This window comes from Prionailurus bengalensis, chromosome C2 (genome assembly GCF_016509475.1).
Source record: "Prionailurus bengalensis isolate Pbe53 chromosome C2, Fcat_Pben_1.1_paternal_pri, whole genome shotgun sequence".
Taxonomy (NCBI): Eukaryota; Metazoa; Chordata; class Mammalia; order Carnivora; family Felidae; genus Prionailurus; species Prionailurus bengalensis.
Window position 1 is genome coordinate 82,737,472 of NC_057350.1, and position 20,955 is coordinate 82,758,426.

Below are 20,955 nucleotides of genomic sequence, written 5' to 3' on the forward strand. Positions count from 1 at the left end.
GTTAGGGTGGGCGTGTCCTCGGTGCGCCCGGCCCTCGGTGGAGTTCTCCAGACGACCCAGCTCGGCTGGAAGTGTGTGTGGGAAGCGCGCGCGCAAGCCGCTGTGCGTGTGAACACCAAGCCGCCAAGGCGTGTGTGTGTTCATAATGGCCGTCCGTCGGTTGGGGTCGGTCTCGGAGGAATGAATGAGTGTGTGTCAGAGACTCGCTGTGACAGGAGGGGACGCCGCTAGTGTGTGCGAAGAGGCCAGGCTAGCATCGGCCGGCGCCGGTCGGCGCGCGCGTGTGTGCGCGTGCGTGTGCACGTGGGGACGCGGCGCGCACCACGGCGGAGGGAGGCGGGCGGCGGCAGGCCCAGCCCCCGGTCGCAGCGCCCGGGGCGGCTCCTCTGCGAGCCTGGGACCGCCGTGCTCCCGCCACCACCACCGCCGCCGCCGCCACGCGCTGGCGTGACTCCCGGCCCGCGCCCTCCCACGTCTGCAGCCTGCTCGGCTTTTTGCCCGCCCAGACGCCGCTTCTCCCGGCTCCCGGCCTCGGCTCCGCGGAGGGAGCGGAAATGAGTGCGGCGTCGGCGTCGGCGTCCGAGCGGGGTTGGAAGAGCGAGAAAGTGGACGAGGCTCAGGCCCTGGCGCGGAGTTGCGCTGCCCGAAGACCGGACTTCCAGCCGTGCGACGGGCTCTCCATCTGTGCCACGCACAGCCATGGCAAGTGCTTCAAGCTGCACTGGTGCTGTCACCTAGGATGGTGTCACTGTAAGTCGAGCCGCGTCTCCCCTCCTTCCGCCGCCGTCCCAGGGCGCTCGGTGTCCCGGGTCGCGTTTGCCACTCTGCGGTCGCGGGTCTCGGCTCGGCGGGGACTATCCAGCTGCTAGCTGGAGCCACCCTGGGCTCCCGGCGGGCAGGCGGGAGCTGCCCGAGGCGCCGGACGCCTCGGTTGGCGCTGCCTTGGCAACGAGATGAAATCCCGTGGGGAGCTTAGCTTTAGCCACTTCTACAAAAGGGGATCTCCCCGTCCCAGGAAAACTGGAGTTTTTTTTTTTTTTTTTCCCTTGCTTTTTTATCTGAAATGACCAGGCACTGTGTTGAGAAATGGTAGAGCGCCGTCAGAGTTGACAGCCAGAGGGGAAGCCTTTTTTCAGGGCTAGTGGAAATGCTCCCCTTTCTTTCTCACTTTTGTTTTTTCAGGCTGCTCGTTAAAAGAAAGAGCCCTTGGAAATCGAATTGTGGCCCATTTATTGTATCCAAATTGAGAAAACACTGAAGTGTAAGAGAAAGCTTCCGAGAAGTTAATATTAACAGTTTGGAAGGGTGAACTCCTTCAATACCTAGTTGTAGCGTATAGAGCCAATATATGAGACTGTTTTAAAATTACGAAATAAAATAAATGAAAGTAAGCTTTAATAATCTCAAACCAATTTACAAAAGCCAGAGCTAACTGGTCTAGACCTTTTTTCTGTGGTTATCCTGCCTGTGATTTTTAAAACGTATTAAACTTAAGTAGCCATTTAATCAGAATTCCACAATTTGATTAGTTCACGATATTAGGCCTGCTGTATCCAATAAATCATCATTTAAAGAAATATGTTATAAACTTAAGTTTCAACATACCCTTATAATAGAGGTTTTTGGAGTGTTTATTCAGGACACACATTCTGGAAGTGATCTTAAGTTAAAATTGTTTTTTCCTTGTTGGTTAGGAAAAAATGGCTCCCAACAAGAGATGCAGTACATTGACAAGTCCTTGTTTACGTTAATTGAACACAGGGGGATATTTTAAATTGAATTTATGATTTGAAGAATAGGAGAATTCCTGCCTTTTCTTTACATTGAACAGTATTGATTTTTTTGTGTTGTCTGCTGAAGGGTCAGGTTCTTCCTATATTTCATTATTCCTATTGCTCTCAGATCCATTCCTCATTATAAAGCATCAGTTCAGTGGGGGACAGGATACAAAGTTGGAAGTAGCAACTGTAAGAAACCTGTGATGCTGAAGCGCACAAGTACGATGAATCTGGTGAGAGTCCATTTTCTAGGGAAGTATAGAATCATAGTACAGAATATGAGGAACATTAAAGACGGTCAGGTCAGTGCCTGTCTTATTTCAGCAGTCTCTCCACTAAGTACCAACATTCCTGATAGGAACCTTGCAGCCTTCTCAGGTAGCTTTGATTCTTAAAAATAGTCTCATATGGAGCTAAAATCAGTTACTTTCTAACTTCTTTCCACTGGTCTTATTTCTACCTTATGAAATCATGTAGAACAGTCTAATCCTTTTTTAGATCATGTTTTTTTTTTTTTCCAGCCCTTCAGATATACATATGAATATTCCACGGACATAGACTGTCTTCTCTCTGTATTCCCAGCCATTGTCACAATGTCTGGCCTGAAATAGATTTGAAATTCATGTTCGTTGAGTGACTGAATGAAAGTAGCCATCGTTTTCCTCTCGGGCATTGTTTTGTCCTGTTTATAAATCTCTAGTCCCTTCTGCCTCTCCTTGTGTGGAATAGTATCCAGGCTCCAGAGCATCCTGGTTGTTCTTTTCTGAATTTGTGCCAGTATGGTTATGATCCTTTGAAGACTGTGACCCTTAGAAGGGTACGTAATATCCCAATTGTGGTTTGAGTCGAGCAGGACTGCTGTCTCCCGTGTGTGAGATACTGCTACTGCTGCATCTAGCAGCACATTAGCTTTTCTCATATCCTCATCATATTGAGCTTGCTGCTGTCAGATTGAACTACGATTGCTGTCGACTAAAGACATTAAGCCCCTTTTTTGTTTGTTTTACGTACATGGCAGTTAAGTCATGATGCTTGCCCATTGCACAGTTATATATGGATTTCTTTGGACTCTGACACCTTAGATGTTTTTCCCCATTAAATTTCATCTTCATTAGAATTATCCATTTATCTGGCTTATCGTTGTTTTTTCAGATCCCAGCTCTTTCTTAGTCCATATTTGAGCCCCCTAGTTTCATGTGAGTCATATATGGGATGCCAACAGTAGTATAGTAACCTTTTGCATCTTCATTCAAATTATCGATAAAATTGTTGAATAGGAGAAGGCCACATACAAGAATCCTGAAGCTCACAGGTAGGACTGACCTTTAAGTTGATGGCAGTTCATTAAGAAGCACTCATTGTTATGGTCATTCAAATAATTAGCTAGCCACTTAGTATTGTATTTATCTTATCCATGTGGTATAATGAGAGCCTGGTCATATACCTTATTGAAATCCTACCTTGTTGATATCTGACACTATTTATATTGCTTCTTTTTAATACATGATCTATCTATAAACACACTCTCTAAACAAGAAAGGAAATTTGATTAGTCTGGTTATTTAGTTTGGCTCCATAAATGCTTACCATTTTCTTTTCTTAGGGATTAGAAGCTATTTTTTAAATAAAATATCTGAATTAGGAAAGGATTGATGTCGAGTCTACTGGACTATCGTCAGTTCTTTTCTTTAAAAATCAGATCTACATTTATTTGCTTGTTTCCAGTCTTTGGCAACCCTCCGGGTATCCATGCTTCCTCCACTGGCAGCAATTCAGTGATCACATTCACAAGAAGCTTCATTTCATTGAGAGCAGCAGCAAGGTGCTTTGTTACAGTCTTCTGTCCTATACTGGAAATCAATTCTTCCTATCCCTTTTTTAGTCCAAATATCATTTTTCTTGAAAAGATGCAGAGCTCACACATTTGAGAAGTTCTACTTTCTTTTTGGCACTCACAAACATTACAGCATCAGTCCTAAGCTGAATTTTTAAATTCTGTTTAATGTATATTGAGCCCTTTTTTCTTTGTGAGACATTATTATGGAAGTTAGAGATATAAATATGAATGCAGCTGGACCGTGCCATTTAAGCAGAGTATAAGGACATGATTAATACTATGTTTATTTTTGTATTCCTTTAAAATCACAAATGAGGGACATCTGGGTGGCTCAGTCGGTTAAGTGTCCGACTTCAGCTCAGGTTATGATCTCATGGTTCATGGGTTCGGGCCTGCGTCAGGCTCTGAGCTGACAGCTCAGGATTCTGTGTCTCCCTCTCTCTCTGCCCCTTCCCTGCTTGCACTCTGTCTCTCAAAAATAAATAAACATAAAAAAATTTTTTAAATAGAATCATAAATGGTAAGGGTGAGAAAACTTATCAACTTGTCCACCAAATCAGAAAATGGTAAAATGACCACTTTGATACTTGAGAGAGGAATTTCAGAACAAATGAAGAAAGTTCAGTTATATATGGTTCGTGTTAAACTTGTGAAATTCATAACCTTAGGAAATAGAAAAGACTAAAAATATATACATGTTCATAAAACACATATAAAACATGTATATATTCATAGATGTGGTACTTGATGTATTATTAAAGGAAATAGCGTTTGGATAATGGCAGAGTTTGAGAATCATGTCTGGGAGGAAAACTATGATACGTACTGTAGGTGTCACTATCAAAAATAGGTTATTTAGTTGAAGAAACTATGGCCCTGAATGTGTGACTTTTTTTCTTCCCCCAGTAAAGAGCGATATTGGATGGAATTACTGAGTGAAGGATTCCAAGAGGAGTTTTGAGAGGAAAAAAAAGACATAGCTTGGCTAGGGAAGAGGAATGGGAAAGAATAAATCACATGCAGATAAAAAGTAGATTTTGTGGCGAGAATAGGTAGAACATGTAGAAGGCATAACAAATTAGATTGTTGAAATGAACAGGGAAGGTGGGTAGTCTGAGGTTTCAGTTGATAGAGACCTTCACATGATAGCAGTGATATGGGCAGTAGAGGAATGAAACTAGCAAGGGAGATTATTTTGTTATTATCGTAAAATAGAAATTCATTCAATAATATCCATAAATGGATTGGAATAGATTATTAATTTGGAGATAGAGGAAGAGAAAAGTTATAAAGGATAACTTCTAGACTTCCGCCTCATGCATATAGGATGGATGGTAGTGCCATTCATTCACTAACAAAAAGAAAATATTAAAGAAGAGCTAGGGTTTGGCTGAGCATGGATTGTGAATCCAGTTTTGAATCATGAATCCTGGGAGACCAGGAATTCAGTTTTGGATCTATTGAGTTTAAGCTGCCTTGTCATCACATAGTAATAATGTGAGTAGGCAATTGGATGCAGGGATCTAGAACTTAGAGGAGAGGTCTTCACTAGAGATAAAATAGAAGTCATTTACTTATTTTTAGATTACAGTTGTGGCCATGGTGAAGCCAGAAGATCACCAAGGGAGGGACTATGGTATGAGAAATGAAAATCTTTAGGCTTTCCCTTTAGAATGCTAATATTTAGAACACTAATATCTGGGTACAGGAGGACTTGCAGCAGCTTGCAGCAGAGTCCGGGAGGGAAGAAAAATATGGAAAGTTATTTTTTTGCATATTTTATTGCAGAAGCAGAGGGAAATGAGTGTTTTAAGAAACAGTATGAGGGGCGCCTGGGTGGCGCAGTCGGTTAAGCGTCCGACTTCAGCCAGGTCACGATCTCGCGGTCCCTGAGTTCGAGCCCCGCGTCGGGCTCTGGGCTGATGGCTCAGAGCCTGGAGCCTGTTTCCGATTCTGTGTCTCCCTCTCTCTCTGCCCCTCCCCCGTTCATGCTCTGTCTCTCTCTGTCCCAAAAATAAATAAACGTTGAAAAAAAATTAAAAAAAAAAAAAAGAAACAGTATGAAAATTAGGGGTGCCTGGCTGGCTTAGTTGAAGTGTGTGGCTCTTGATCTCGGGGTAGTGAGTTTGAGCCCCATGTTGGGTATAGAGATTACTTAAAAATAAAATCTTAAAAAAAAGAAAGTATGAAGATTAAATCAGTTTTCGGCAGCTTATTTCTTAGAAATTGGCAAAATATACAAATAGTGATTTTCTTTATTGCTGAAGAAGAGGGTAAAAGGTTTAGTCTCACAACAGTAACTTCAAAAATATATTTAATTGCAGGGGCACCTGGGTGGCTCAGTTAGGCATCTGACTTCAGCTCAGGTCATGATTTCACAGCTCCTGGGTTCGAGCCCTGTGTCAGGCTTCTGTGCTGACATGACAGCTCAGAGCCTGGAGCCTGCTTTGGATTCTGTGTCTCCCTCTCTCTCTGCCCCTTCCCTGCTCACACTCTGTCTCTCTCTCCTTCAAAAATAAATAAACATTAAAAAAAAAGAATATATTTAATTGCAGTATTAGTCACAGCTATTTGAGACAGTAAATTCTTCAAACTAGAAAGAAAAGAATAGAATGACAGGAGCTGAGAATTAGGACACAGAAATTACAGTTAATATTTATTGAGTGATTACTTTGTACCAGAGTAAGCTTATTATGCTAAGCACTAAATAGACAATTATGTCATTATGTCCGTTCTACAATTGAGGAAGGAGGCTTAGGGAAGTTAAGCTAGTAAAAGTAGAGCCTGGATTTGGATCCAGGCCTGTCTGATTCTAGGACCGAGACTCTTAACCACCATAGGTTCTACAGAGTAATTTAAAATTAATGCACACAATCAACAGTTTTTGGCTCCACCAAAGCCAGTGATGGGAAAAATTGTTAAGAAATGAGTGGAAAATTGTAACACTTGCAAAAATGAAATACAGAAGAATGAGAACTGTAAAGAGGTCATGAGATGTGATGGGGAATGACATCTAAGTTAAGAGTTAAGGAAGAAAAAGTGATTAGAAGGTGACAGGGGTGGGTGGGTAGTGTACGTGGTATGATGTTGGTGCCACCAGCAGAACTCAGAGTTGGCTTAATAAAATCACATAATGGATTAGTTCAGTTTTTTGCAGAAGACATCTTAAAAGATGTCTGTCTTTTTCAGATTGAAAGCAGGAAGAGTGGGACTTGATGTAGTCTAATAGATGGTATTAACATATCTAAAGAAAGACTGTCGCAGCAGAAGGTGGATGGGCAGCATGGAAATATAGAAAAATGGGTATTGGAGAGGCAGAATTTGGAAGTGTTTTTTTCAGAACTGTTCAGAGAAGGTGATAACACTGCCTAGAACTTAAATATCTGGTCTGTATGATTGGACTGTCCTACAAATATTTGGCTATAAGTTGGTTTCCTATTTATAGATTTTCTGTAGAGAGAGGAGCTGATTAGAGAATTTAACTCTTAGGACCTTTTAGCAAATATACTTGTCTCCACTAGGTAGTGTATTAGCATTGTGGTTTTTGTGTCATTGTATTTGTTTTGGTTTCCTGCTTCTACACAACTTAGGGTAAACCCACAAAATCAAGTTCTGATTTAGCCAGGGTAATGCCTGCTGGTTTTCCTAAGGGGCATCTCAATCATATCAATAGCAGTTGCTACAGAAAAATATATTTAAGAAGTTTGATGGTGAAAACTATCAAAAAAAAATGGAGTGGTAGTTTTATTGGATGAAGGAGTCAGCGGAAGCTTTTTTTTCCCCCTAAGAATGAGGCTTCTTATCATGTCTAGTGGCTGAAGGAAGAGGATATGGAGTTAAGAAGACAAGTGTGACATGAAGTTCTGAGTGAGATTCCTCAAAGCCTTTCAAAGAAAGAGAAAACTGATGGGTGTTTTTCCATCCACATGGTGCTTCAATCATAACACACATCAACTTCAACAATAACAATAACGGTGCTTATTGCAGGCATCTCTTTTTGCATGCAATCTTTATATTTGCAGGCATCATCTTTTTGCATGTGTCACCTCACTTAAACCTTAGAACAACCCTGTGAGGTAGGTATTGCTACTACCGTCATTTTTTAGATTAGGAAACTTGCTGAAGGTTACCTGTAGTCGCTTGGGCTGTATATGGCAAATGTACATCAGAATCTTACAAACCAAGGGCCAACCAGGGCTCTGGGGCACTTGGTTCCACTCAGGGTACAGTGAGGATGACCTTCAGCTGTTTTAAATTCTTTCTGGAATAAGCAGGAATTCAGTAAATAAAGTAAAATAAGAACCGTTTCTGATTTTAAAAGAAGGGCAATTGTATGCAATATGAGCATTTTCAGAGTGGTTGCAAACACTATAAAAACTGTGCTTTTAAAAAACTACTTAACAGTGTATTGTATAATATGAATCTTCAGTCACCTCATATCCTCAGCTGATCCCTAACTGGTGCAAACCCTTTTGGTTGTTGTTAGATTTGCATGCATACCATTAATTATTGCTGGCTTCCAAGCCTGTTGCATTTAGGGATTTGAACTCGATAGCTTTTGAGGATGTTTCTGTGGTAATTTCCTACTTTCCAAGACCCCCATTTTGTTTAGGTTTATTCTCTCATACTGTAGAATTTCATTTATTAAAAGAATATTATAGAGAAATGTTATTAATTCCAAACAATAGTAGTAACATATGTTTAACAATCAAAAGTTGTCTAGTAGAAGATTTGCTTTCTTGAAAAATAAAGAATGGTTTATACATAAAATGAGGAAGCCACAGTGTAATCCTAGAAGGGACAAGGGCCATGGAGTCTGAAACACCTTAATTGGAATCATGGTTCCTCCATTTATTGGCAGTGTGACCTTGGACAGGTTAGTCAACCTCTCTCAGTCAGTCTTAATGTTCCCTCTGGAAAACAGGAATAGAGGTTCCTATTTCACAGGGTGGTTGTGAGGATTAAGTGACACACGCAAAATACTTAGTGCAAGTATTTAGTAGAAGTGGCTTGAGCCCCTCCTCAAGAAAACCAAACAAACAATATATAGAAATACCAGCTAGTATAATCATCCTGAGGGCAGGCTCTGGCTTGGACTTGGTGTTTGAATGCTGGATCTGCCCACTTGACCAGTTATATGGTTTGAGGGAAGTTAACCTCTTTCAGTTTCCTCACTTTTAATATAGAGATAATAATAGCACCAGTTTCATGGTGTAATGACTGCCAGTCTCCAGCTCCTTCTCCCTTCCACAAATGTTTAATGTTTAATCTGAAATTCACTTTGTGACCATACTCATTTGTTCAGTTAAACACTCAAAACAGCAAAGGTAGTATATACATTGTGAAAAATATATTTAGAAATTAATCAGTTTTTTGTTACCCTCCATTGGAAGGTCTGTTTTGTAATAGTTACTATGTGATGACTATCTACTTCTTGTCATGAAATCTGACAATGTGCTCCAACTCCCATGCCCCTCCTGCATCCTGTTTTCCACCATTGTTTAAGCAATGGATAGTTCTGGTTTATTAGATATACCAGTTAATAGCTTTCATATATAGCAAATAAGGGTCAGAAGGTTTCAAAGGATCAGAATATTATAAAAGTTACATTGTATTAAAGTGAAATGAACATGTTTAATTTTAATGATTTAGAAGCTTTGATAGGATCCTGTGGTCATACTTGGCCATCATTTGGAATGCTGATTTTATATGGAAAAATGGCCAAAGTACTAGTTGATACAGTAGTCCTGGCTGCTAGAATGTTGGACAAAGGACACTTAATTGTAGTCTTTGCAAATTACTTAGGTGGACAGAATTTTCATTCTGTGTTTCTCCTGTTATAATTGTTGGTTCTTCAATTTTCTGATAGTTAACAATATTCTGTAAGCACACTGCCAAAAACGTTCAGTACCGGAGTGCCAACAATATATAATAAATCCCTCCAGCTGTGTCTGCACAATGCCCTAAAACAGTCCTTTCAGGACAAATTCTTTAAACTTGCCTAGTGCTTATAAAACTAGATTATTTTGGTGTGATACAGATGTGTATTTCTTCCTCTGTATCTCATTACAACAGACTTTAGTGAAATAAAAACACTGAGAGTGTAATGATTTGGTATTTTCAGCATGCCTTTCTTAAGAATGAGGACATTTTCCTATATAATTACAATACTAGTCACATCTAAGAAAATTAACACGAACTCAGCAGTGCTATCTGATATACAGTTTCCTTAATTGTCAACAAATGACTTTTATAGCTGACTTTTTAAAAAATTCAGGGTCCAATCAAGATTCATACATCGGATTTCATTATTATATCGTTTTAGTTTCTTTTAATCATTCTAGAATAATCACACTTTTGGGGGGATGACATTGAAATTTTTGAACAATCCAAGTTAACTGCCTGTAGCGTTTCCCATATTTTAAGTTTGCCTAATTGTTTAATCATGATTAGATTTAGGTTAACATTTTCATTGAGTTATTACAGAGGTGATATTGTATCCTATCACGTGAGAAGACATAGAATGTTGAGGTGTTCCACTACTGTTAATGCTAAGGTGGTAACTGACAAGTCTTTTATAAAGATACATTTCCCCTTTATTGTTTTTCTTTTTAAAAACCTTTTTTATTCCTTTTGTTTTTAGCATACTATCTGTGGGATACTTTGACAATGAATATTCTGTTCTCTAACAGATTTTATCCTAGTGATTTTAGTATTGACTGAGGAGTCTTAAGTGGATCACTTATTACATTGGTGGTTGCATAACAGTGATTTTCTAATTCTGCCATTCTTTCTACCATTGATGGAATTGTTTTATAAAAAAGAGGTTGGGGGGGGCACCTGGGTGGCTCAGTTGGTTAAGTGTCCGACTCTTAATTTTTCGCTCAGGTCATGATCTCACAGTTTGTGATATCAAGCCCTCATGTGGTACTCTGCCCTGACAGCACTGAGCCTGCTTGAGATTCTCATTCATTCATTCATTCATTCCCTCTCCCTCCCCCTCTCCCCTCTTTGTGCGCATGCGCTGTTCTGTCTCTCAAAATACATAAATACACCTTTTTAAAAAAAAAAAAAGAAGAGGGTTTTCTTTTCTACATGCATACCATCTTTTTTAAGTATTACTATAGATTACTTGGTTCTCTTTTATTTGTTATAAGTAAACATCATAACTCTTGATGCTCAAACTGTCTTAAATTTGGTCAGTGAGAGCCCCTTCAAGCTGGCTTCTGTGTCCTTTTGACATGTTCCTGTCAGTTTTTTGAGTACTTCCCTATTTTCTGGAACACATTGTTCCAGGCTTACCTAGTAATTTCTGTGCCTCAGACCAGAAATGCATTGTTTTTCTAAGGATCCCAGATTCCTTTTAGTGATGAATGGCATGGAAACCATTATCTGGGCTTTTGGTGTGCTTATTTCTCCTGAGATGTTACTGCATTTAGGCCCGTTCAGTGGATAGGGTGTGTGTGTGTGTGTGTGTGTGTGTGTGTGTGTGTGTGTGTCCGTCCGTCCATCCGTCCTTGTGTGTCTGCCCATGCCCATTCCCATCACATTTCCCCAATACATATTTGTACCTTGCTTCTCTCTGAGTAAAAATCCTGGTTTCCAATACATCATAATATTTACTCATTTCCTTTATTCTCAGCTACACACAGGATAGTGTAGGGATTAGTACATTAGTACCACTACCAACAACAAACTGATGAATAAAGTTCAAGAATCTTTCTTTGCATGTTTTGGTCTTTAGGCTATATCCTAGGAACAATGTATAGTCAGAGCACTCTGTTCAAAAGTTTCTTGAGTTAATTTTTTTTTCTGTGTTATCAAGTTCATTGATTTCTGATTCTAATCAATTTCATGTTCACATTTTAATTTTTTTTAAATTGAACTTTTTATTTAGAAATAATTTATAGCTTTACATGCAGTTGTGAGAAATAATACAGAGATCTGGTATATCCTTATCCAGTTTCCCAGTGGTAGCATCTTGCAAAACTGTACTATGGTGTCACAACCAGGAAATTGACATTGATACAGGCAAAATAATATTTCCATCATTGCAAGACACCTCGTGCTGCCCTTTAATTAATGTTTATTTTCAAGAGAGAGAGAGACAGAGGGTGATCAGGGGAGGTTTAGAGAGAGGGGGAGACACAAAATCTGAAGCAGGCTCCAGGCTTCGAGCTGTCAGCACAGAGCCCGATGATGCAGGGCTCAAACTCACAAACTATGAGATCATGGCCTGCGCCAAAGTCGGATGCTTAATTGACTGAGCCACCCAGGCGCCCCTGGTGTTGCCCTTTTATAGACATACTTTCCCTCTTGCCCCAGCCCCTCATTAATCTCTGGCAATCACTAATCTGTTCTCCGTTTCTATAATTTTATCATTTCCAGAAGGTTTTATAAATGAAATCATACAGTATGTAACCTTTTGGGATTGGCTTTTCTTCACTCAGCATTATCTCTGAAGATTCATCCATGCTGTTGAGTGTATCAATAATTTGTTCCTTTGTACTGCTGAGTAGTATTCCATGGCATACATGTACCATAGTTTAATCATTCACACACTGAAAGGCATTTTGTGTTGCTAGTTTGTAGTTATAAATAAAGCTGACATAAACAAACGTGTACAGTTTTCTGTTTGAGCAGAAGTCTTCATTTCTCTGGGATAAATGCCCAGGAGTGCAACTGCTGGGTTGTATGGTAGTTGCATGTTTAGTTTTTTAACCATTTTCCATAGAGATTGCCCCATTTTATATTCCCACCCACAATGTATGAGTGATCCAGTTTCTTCGCCACATTCTTGTCAGCATTTGGTGGTGTTGCTCTTTTTATTTCACTTTTATTTCAGCCATTCTGATAGGTGTGTACTGATAGTTCATTTTGATTTTAATCTGTATTTACCTATTAACATTCATGTGCTTATTTGCCTTTTGTGTATCCTCTTTGGTGAAATACATTTTATCTTTTTTTTTTTTTTTAGGACTTTACTTTCTTAGAGCAGTTTTAGGTTTACAGAAAAATTGAGTTGGAGGTACAGAGATTTCTCACATATTTTGCTGCCACACATGTGCAGCCTCCCCTACTCTACTATCAATATCACTCATCAGAGCAGTACATTTTTTACCAAAAGTGCACCTCCATTGACACATCATAATCACCTTGACTATAGTTTACCTTATGGCTCAATCTTGGTATTGTACATCCTATTTGGACAAATGTATAAAGACCTATATCCATCATAATATCACTGCCCTAAAAATCCCTTCTGCTCTGCCTCTTTATTTCTTCCCACATGTCCCTGCCAATCACTGATCTTTTTATTATCTCCATAGTTTTGCCTTTACCATAATGTCATATAATTGGAATCCTACAGTAGCCTTTTTAGATTGGTCTTTTTCACTTAGTCATATGCATTTTCATTTCTTGATAGCTTGGGTTTTTTTTTTAGTGCTGAATAATATTCCATTGTATGGATGTATTCCATTTTATTTATTCACCTACTGAAGGATATCTTGGTTCCTTCTAAGTTTTGGCAGTTACAAATAAATCTGTTGAAAATAACCATATGTGGGTTTTTGTGTGGATGTTTTTTGACCTCCTTTGGGTAAATACCAAGGAGGGAGCACTATTGCCAGATTCTATGGTAAGAGTATGTTTAGTTTCCTAAGAAGCTGACAAGCTGTCTTCCCACCAGCAGTGTATGAGATTTCTTATTGCTCTGCATCTTTGCCAGCATTTTACGTTGTCAGGGTTCCATATTTTGGTCATTCTAATGAATGTGTAGTGGCATCTCACATTGTTTTAATTTGTGTTTCTATGATGACATATAATGTGGGTGGACATATGATGTGGGATACTCTATGTGGAGTATCTTTGACATGCTTATTTGCCATCTGCATATCATCTTTGGTGAGTTGTCTGTTAAGATCTTTGGCCCACTTTTAAATCAGAGTTTTAAGAGTTCTTTGTGTATTTTGGGGGCACCTGGGTGGCTTAGTCAGTTGGGCATCTGACTTCGGCTTAGGTCATGATCTCACAGTCTGTGAGTTCAAGCCCCGCGCCGGGCTCTGTGCTGACAGCTCAGAGCCTGGAGCCTGCTTCGGATTCTGTGTCTCCCTCTTTCTCTGCGCCTCTCCTGCTTGCTCTCTGTGTCTCTCACTCTCAAAAATTAATAAACATAAATTTTTTAAAAATTTAAAAAGTTCTTTGTACATTTTGGATAATAATCCTTTATCAGATATGTGTAATTCTTTTTATTATGTATTACTGAATTTTATTTGCTAATAGCTTTGTAAGGATTTTTATGTCTATATTTACGATGGGTGTTGGTCTGTAGTTTTCTTTTTTGTATTCTCTTTGGTTTTGGTATCAGGGTAATAAAGGTTCATACAATGAATTGAAAAGTTTTCCTTTTTTCTGAAATAAACTGTTTAGAAATGATGAGAATTTTTCTTTTAACATTTGGTGAATTCTCTAGTGCAACCATCTAGGTCTAGAGATTTTCTTCTTGGGAGTTTTAAATTACTAATTCAATTTCCTTAATAGTTAAGAGGTTCTTCAAATTATTACTAATGAGTAAATTGGGGTAGTTCATTTTTTAAAGGAATTGGTTCATTTCATTCTAAGTTGTCAAATTTATATGTGTAGAGTTTTTGTAGTATTTCCTAATTATACTTTTGATGTTTGCATGGTCTGTAGTGATACTGCTTACTTCATTCCTAACATTGCTAATTTGTATCTTTTTTATTCTTTGTCAGTCTGCTAAAGGTCTGTCAATTGTATTGATCTTTTCAAAGAAACAGTTCTTTGTTTCCTTAATTTTCTCTGTTGTTTTTGTTTTCAATGTCTGATTTCTGCTGTTGTGTTTATTATGTCCTTCTGCTTGCTTTGGGTTTGTTTTATGCTGCTTGTTTTAGCTTCTTGAGGATGAGAATTTAAGATTGTTGGTTTGAGATTTTTCCTCTTTTCTAATATATGCATTAAATTTTTTTTAATGTTTATTTATTATTGAGAGAGAGAGACAGAGTGCGAGCAGGGGAGGGGCAGAGAGAGAGGGAGACATAGAATCCAAAGCAGGCTTCAGGCTCTGAGCTGTCAGCACAGAACCTGACATGGGGCTCGAATTCACAAACCGCGAGATGATGACCTGAGCGGAAGTTGGTAGCCAACAATTTGAGCCACCGAGGCGCCCCTAACATATGTATTTGTTGCTGTAAAATCCCTCCCACAGCACTGCATTAGCTGTGTATCACAGATTTTGAGATGTTTTATTTCCATTTTCATTCAGTTCAGTGTATATTTTGATTTCTTTTGAGACATCTTTCTGACTCATGGATTCCTTAGAAGTGTTGGGAGACTTTTCTGTTATTCAATTGATTTATACCTTGATTCTATGTGGTCAGAGAATATACTTTGTACGATTTTAATTCTTTTAAACTTGTTGAATTTTGTTTTATGGCCCAGTATATGGCCCAGGTGTCATGGGCAATTGAAAAGAATGGGAATTCTGCTTTTTTGTTGGGTGAAACTCTCTCTATAAATGTCTATTAGATCCTGTTGGTTATTATGTTGTTGCTTATTTTGTGTCTATGTATTATGTCAGTTGTCAAAAGAAGAGTGTTGATGACTCCAACTAAATTATGAATTTGTATATTCTTCTTTCAACTCTGTCAGTGTTTGCTTCAGCTCTGTTGTTTGGTGCATATACATTTAGAATTATCATTATCAAATGTTCCTCTCTGCTCTGGTAATGTTCTTTGCTCTTAATTCTACTTTATCTGATATAGGTATAACATAACTGCTTTCCTTTGACGTATGCCTCCATAATATATCTTTCCCCCACCTGTTGCAATACCACTGACTAGATTTCTTACACTGTACCTCTTATTCTCATGACTTATTCATTCTGTAACTGGAAGCCTGTACTTGCCACTCCCCTTCACCTGTCTAGCCTATTCTCCCACTGGCAGCCATCAATTCTCTAGGTTTCTAAGTCTAATTTTTAATTTCTAGGTGTGATTCTGCTTTTTGTATATTTACATGGTTTGTGTTTTAGATTCCACATGTAAGTTAAATCATAAAGTATTTGTCTTTCTGTGACTGACTTATTACCTTAGCATAATACTCTCATGTTCCACCCCACATGGCAAGATCTCATCCTTTTTTATGGCTAAGTAATATGCTATTGTACATATATACCACTTTTTCTTTATCCATTCATCTATTGATGGACATTTGGGCTGCTTCCATAATTTTGCTGCTGTAAATAATACTTCAGTAAACATAGGGATATGTATGTCTTTTTGAATTAGTGTTTTCTTTGGTTAAATACTGAGTGATAGAATTATTGGGTCATACGGTATTTCTGTTTTTAATATTTTGAGACCTCCATACTGTTTTCCACAGTGGCTGTACCAATTTACATTCCCAGCAGTGCACAAGGGTTCCTTTTCTTCCACATCCTTGTCAGCACTTATTATTGTCTTTTTGATTCTAGACATTCTACCAGGTGTGAGGTAATATCTCAATGTGTTTTTGATTTGCATTTCTCTGATGAGTAGAGCATCTTTCCATGTGACTGTTTGATATCTGTATGTCTTCTCTGGAAAAATGTCTGTTTAGGTCCTCTGACCATTTTTAATCAGATGCTGATGCTGATGGTTTGGTGTTGAGTTGTATAAGTTCTTTATATATTCTGGATATTAACTCCTTATTGGGTATGTCATTTGCAAATATCTTCTTCCATTCAGTAGGTTGCCTTGCCATTTTGTTGATGGTTTCCTTTGCTCTGCAGAATCTTTTTATTTTAATGTAGTCCCAATAATTTATTTTTGATTTTGCTTCCCTTGCCTTAGGAGACATATTTAGAAAAATATTGCTACCACCAATGTCAAAGAAATTACTGCCTGTGTTTTCCTCTAGGAGTTTTATAGTTTCAGGTCTCACATTTAGGCCTTTAATCCATTTTCAGTTTATTTTCGTTTATAAGAAAGTGGTCCATTTTAATTCTTTTGTGTATAGAATCCAGCACCATTTGTTGGAGAGACTGTCTTTTCTCCATTGTGTATTCTTACCTACCTAGTCATAGATTAGTTGATCATTTGTGTCACACTCACACATTTGAGTGTGAGTTTATTTCTGGGCTTTTTATATTCTGTTCTGTTGATCTTTGTGTCTGTTTTTGTGCCAGTACCATACTGTTTTGATTACTACAGCTTTGTATTGTAGTATATCTTGAAATCTGAGATTGTGGTACTTCCAGTTTTATTCTTATTTTTCAAGGTTGCTTTGTCTCTTTGTGGGTCTTTTGTGGTTCCATACAAATAATAGGATTGTTTGTTCTGGTTCTGTGAAAAATGCTGTTGATATTTTGATAGAGATTGCACTGAATCTGTAGATTGCTTTGGGCAGTATGAACACTTTAACAATAGTTTTCCAGTCTGTGAGCATGGGATATCTTTCTATTTATTTGTGTCATCTTCAGTTTCTTTCATCAGCGTTTCATAGTTTTCAGAGTATAGGTCTTTAACCTCCCTTGGTTAAGTTTTTTTGGCATTTTATTCTTTTTGGTGCAACTATAAATGGATTTGTTTTCTTAATTTCTCCGTCTGCTACTTCATTATTAATGTATAGAAATGCAACCAATTTCTTGGTATTAATTTTGTATCCTGCAGCTTTACTGAATTGATTTATTACTTCCAGTAATTTTTTGGTGGAGTTTTTAGGGTTTTATGTATAGTATCATGCCATCTGCAGATAGTGATGGTTTAACTTCTTTCTTTCTAATATGAATGCCTTTTTTTTTTCTTGTCTGACTGGCATGGGTAGGACTTCTGTACTTTGCTGAGTAAAAGTGGTGAAGCGGACATCCTTATCTTGTTCCTCGTCTTAGAGGAAAAGCTGTCAGTTTTCCACCATCAAATATGATGTGAACTGCTGTTTTTTCTTATATGGCCTTTATGTTGAGGTATGTTTCCTCTAAACCCATTTTGCTGAGAGTTTTTATCATCAGTGGATATTTAATTTTGTCAAAGGCTTTTTTGTATCTATTGAGATGATCATACGATTTTTATTCTTTGTCAATGTAGTGTATCACGTTTGTGAATGTTAAATCATCTTTGTGTCCTTGGATTTAATCCCACTTGATTGTGGTGAATTATCCTTTTAGTGTATTGTTGAATGCAACTTGCTAATATTTTGTTGAGGATTTTTGCATCTATGTTCATCAGTGATATCGGCCTGTAGAGTGTGTGTATGTGTGTGTGTGGGGGGTGTCTTCGTCTGGTTTTGGTATCAATGTAATGCTGGTCTTGTAAAATGTGTTTGGAAGCCTTTGTTCCTTTTCTACTTCTTGGAATATTTTGAGGAGAATAGGTATTAGCTCTTTTTTAAGTGGTAGAATTCACCTGTGAATCCATCTGGTCCTGTACTTTTATTTTTTTGGTAGTTTTTTGATTACCAGTTCAATTTTATTACCAGTGGTTGATCTGTTTAGATTTTCTGTTTCTTCCTGATTCACTTTTGGAAGACTGTATGTTTCTGGGAATTTACTTATTTCTTCTAGGTTGTCTAATTTCCTGGCATAAATTTTTTTTTGTGGTAGTCTCTTATAATTCACTGTATTTCTGTGGTGTCTCTTGTTCTCTTTTGTTTTCAATTTTCTTTATTTGGGTTCTTTCTCTTTTTTTCTTCATGAATCTGGCTAAAAGTTTATCAGTTTTTTTTTCTTCTCAAAGAACCAGCTCTTGGTTTAATTAATCTTTTTTTTGTTTGTTTAGTTTCTATGTCATTTATTTCTGCTTTGGTCTTTATTGTTTCACTTCTCACCTTATGCATTATTCTTTTTCTAGTTTGTTTAGGTGTAAGGTTAGATTGTTTATCTGAGCTTTTATTTGTTCTCAAGTTAGGCCTGTGTCACTCTGTATTTCCTTCTTAGAACTGCTTTTGCCATATCCTAAAGAATTTAGATCATAGTGTTTTCATTTAAATTAAATTTTTTTAACATTTATTTATTTTTGAGAGAGAAACAGAACATGAAAGGGGGAAGAGAAGAGAGAGAGGTAGACACAGAATCTGAAGAGGCTTCAGGCTATGAGCTGTCAGCACAGAGCCCAGTGCAGGGCTCAAACCCACGACCTGTGAGATCATGACCTGAGCTGAAGTCAGACACTTAATTGAGCCACCCAGGTGCTGCTCATTTAAATTTAAAGTGGCTGTCTTATATATAGCATATATTAGTTATGTCTTTTTTAATAATTAAATTTTTTTTCTTAATGTTTATTTATTTTTGAGAGATAGAGACAGAGACAGGACATAAGAGGGAGAGAGGCAGAGAGAAAGGGAGATACAGAATCCAAAGCATGGTCCAGACCCTGAGCTGTCAGCACAGAGCCTAACTTGGAGCTCAAAGCCATGAACTGTGAGATCATGACCTGAGCCAAAGTTGGATGCTCAATCCACTGAGCCACTCATATGCCCCATATTAGTCATGTTTTCTAAGCCACTCTGCCAGTCTTTCTATTTTAATTGCTGTGTTTAGACCATTTATATTTAATGTATTATTGGTAAGTTAGGGATTAGGTCTGCCACTTAATTTTTTGCTTTATTTGGTCTTCCTGTTTTTTGTTTCTCGTTATTTTCCCTGTTTTGCTGTGAGTTACTTGGCCATTTATTTAGAATTTCATCTTGATTTATCTGTAATATTTCTGAATATTCTCTTTATGTAGCTTTTTAAGGTTTGCTGTAGTGACTACATTATATATCTGTAGATTATCGTAGTGTATTAGTGTCCATTTTGAGTGAAGTATAAAAACCTTCCCTTTTTGTCATTGTTTCCTACACTCATTTATAATATAACTATTTTAATATAACTATATCTCTATATACTTAGAACCATGTCACACAGGGTTATAATTTCTGTATTAATTGTCAAATATAATTTAGAAAATTAGGGGTGGAGCAGGTAAGTATTTTTCTACATTTTGCTTATTGTTTTTTATTTTTTCCTTTCAAAAGTTTCTTCTTTTATTATTCCCTTTTTGTTTATAGAACTTCCTTTAGCCATTCTTTTTTTTTTTTTTTTAATTTTTTTTTTCAACGTTTATTTATTTTTGGGACAGAGAGAGACAGAGCATGAACGGGGGAGGGGCAGAGAGAGAGGGAGACACAGAATCGGAAACAGGCTCCAGGCTCTGAGCCATCAGCCCAGAGCCCGACGTGGGGCTCAAACCCACGGACCGCGAGATCGTGACCTGGCTGAAGTCGGACACTTAACCGACTGCGCCACCCAGGCGCCCCTAGCCATTCTTTTACAATAAGCCTGTTGGTGACAAATTCTGTTAGTTTTTTTTCACATGAGAATGTCTTGATTTCTCCTTCATTTTTGAAGGATATTATTATTATTATTGGGTATAGGATTCAGGATTGATGCTCTTTCCTTTTTGGCACTTGAAAAAATTGTGCTACTTCCTTCTGGCCTCCATGATTTCTTCTTCGTTTTTTTTTTTAATGTTTATTTTTGAGAGACAGAGACACGGTGTAAGCAGGGAAGGGTCAGAGAGAGACGCACACACAGAATCTGAAGCAGGCTTTAGGCTCTGAGCTGTCAGCACAGAGCCCAACATGGGACTCAAACTCACAAACCATGGAATCGTGACCTGAACTGAAGTTGGCCACCCATGCACCCCATGGCCTCTATGATTTCTGATGAGAAATCCACAGACATTTGTATTTTTTCACCTTATAGGTAAGGAATTTTTTCCCCCTGGCTGCTTTTAAGATTTTTTTTCTTTTTCTTTAGTTTTCAGAAGTTTGAATATGATGTTTCCTGGCCTGGATTTGTGGGGGCTTACCCTGTTTGTGGTTTGCTCAGCTTCTTGAGTTGGTATAATATGTCTCTAGCCAAATCTGGAAGGTTTTCAGCCATTATTTCTTCAAATAGTTTCTCAGCTCTGCTTTTTTTTTCTTCTGGCAGCTTCATTAATGCAAAACAGTAGATTTTGTTGTTATAATCTGATGGCTTCTGAGGCTTTATCCCTTTTTTAAGTCTATATTCTCACTGTTGTTCAAATTGGGTAATTTCTGTTGTATCTTCGAGTCCATTGAAACTTTCCTTTTCCATTCTTCTGTTGAGCCCATCCACTGAGCTTTTTGTTTTAGTTGTGTTTTTCAGTTTTCATATTGGTTTGGTTCTTATTTTTCTATTTCTTTGCTGAGACTGTTTCTTTTCTGGGGCTTGCTTTATTTGCCACTGCTTCAAGCATATTTATAATTGCTCACTGAAGTGTTTTTTTGAAATAATGGCTGCTATAAATTCCTTGTCAGATAATTCTGACATCTCTGCCA

General features: G+C 38.1%; 1 protein-coding gene across 1 annotated transcript in view; it reads left to right on the plus strand.

Annotated features, from left to right (window-relative positions):
• The first annotated feature begins 310 nt into the window (after positions 1-310).
• CC2H3orf70 (chromosome C2 C3orf70 homolog) overlaps positions 311-20,955 on the plus strand; it is a 92,977-nt gene continuing 72,332 nt past the window's right edge. The window contains exon 1 of the mRNA XM_043594691.1: positions 311-750. Within this exon, the coding sequence (XP_043450626.1) occupies positions 555-750 (196 nt within the window). The 5' untranslated portion in view covers positions 311-554. The remainder of the gene's footprint in view (positions 751-20,955) is intronic.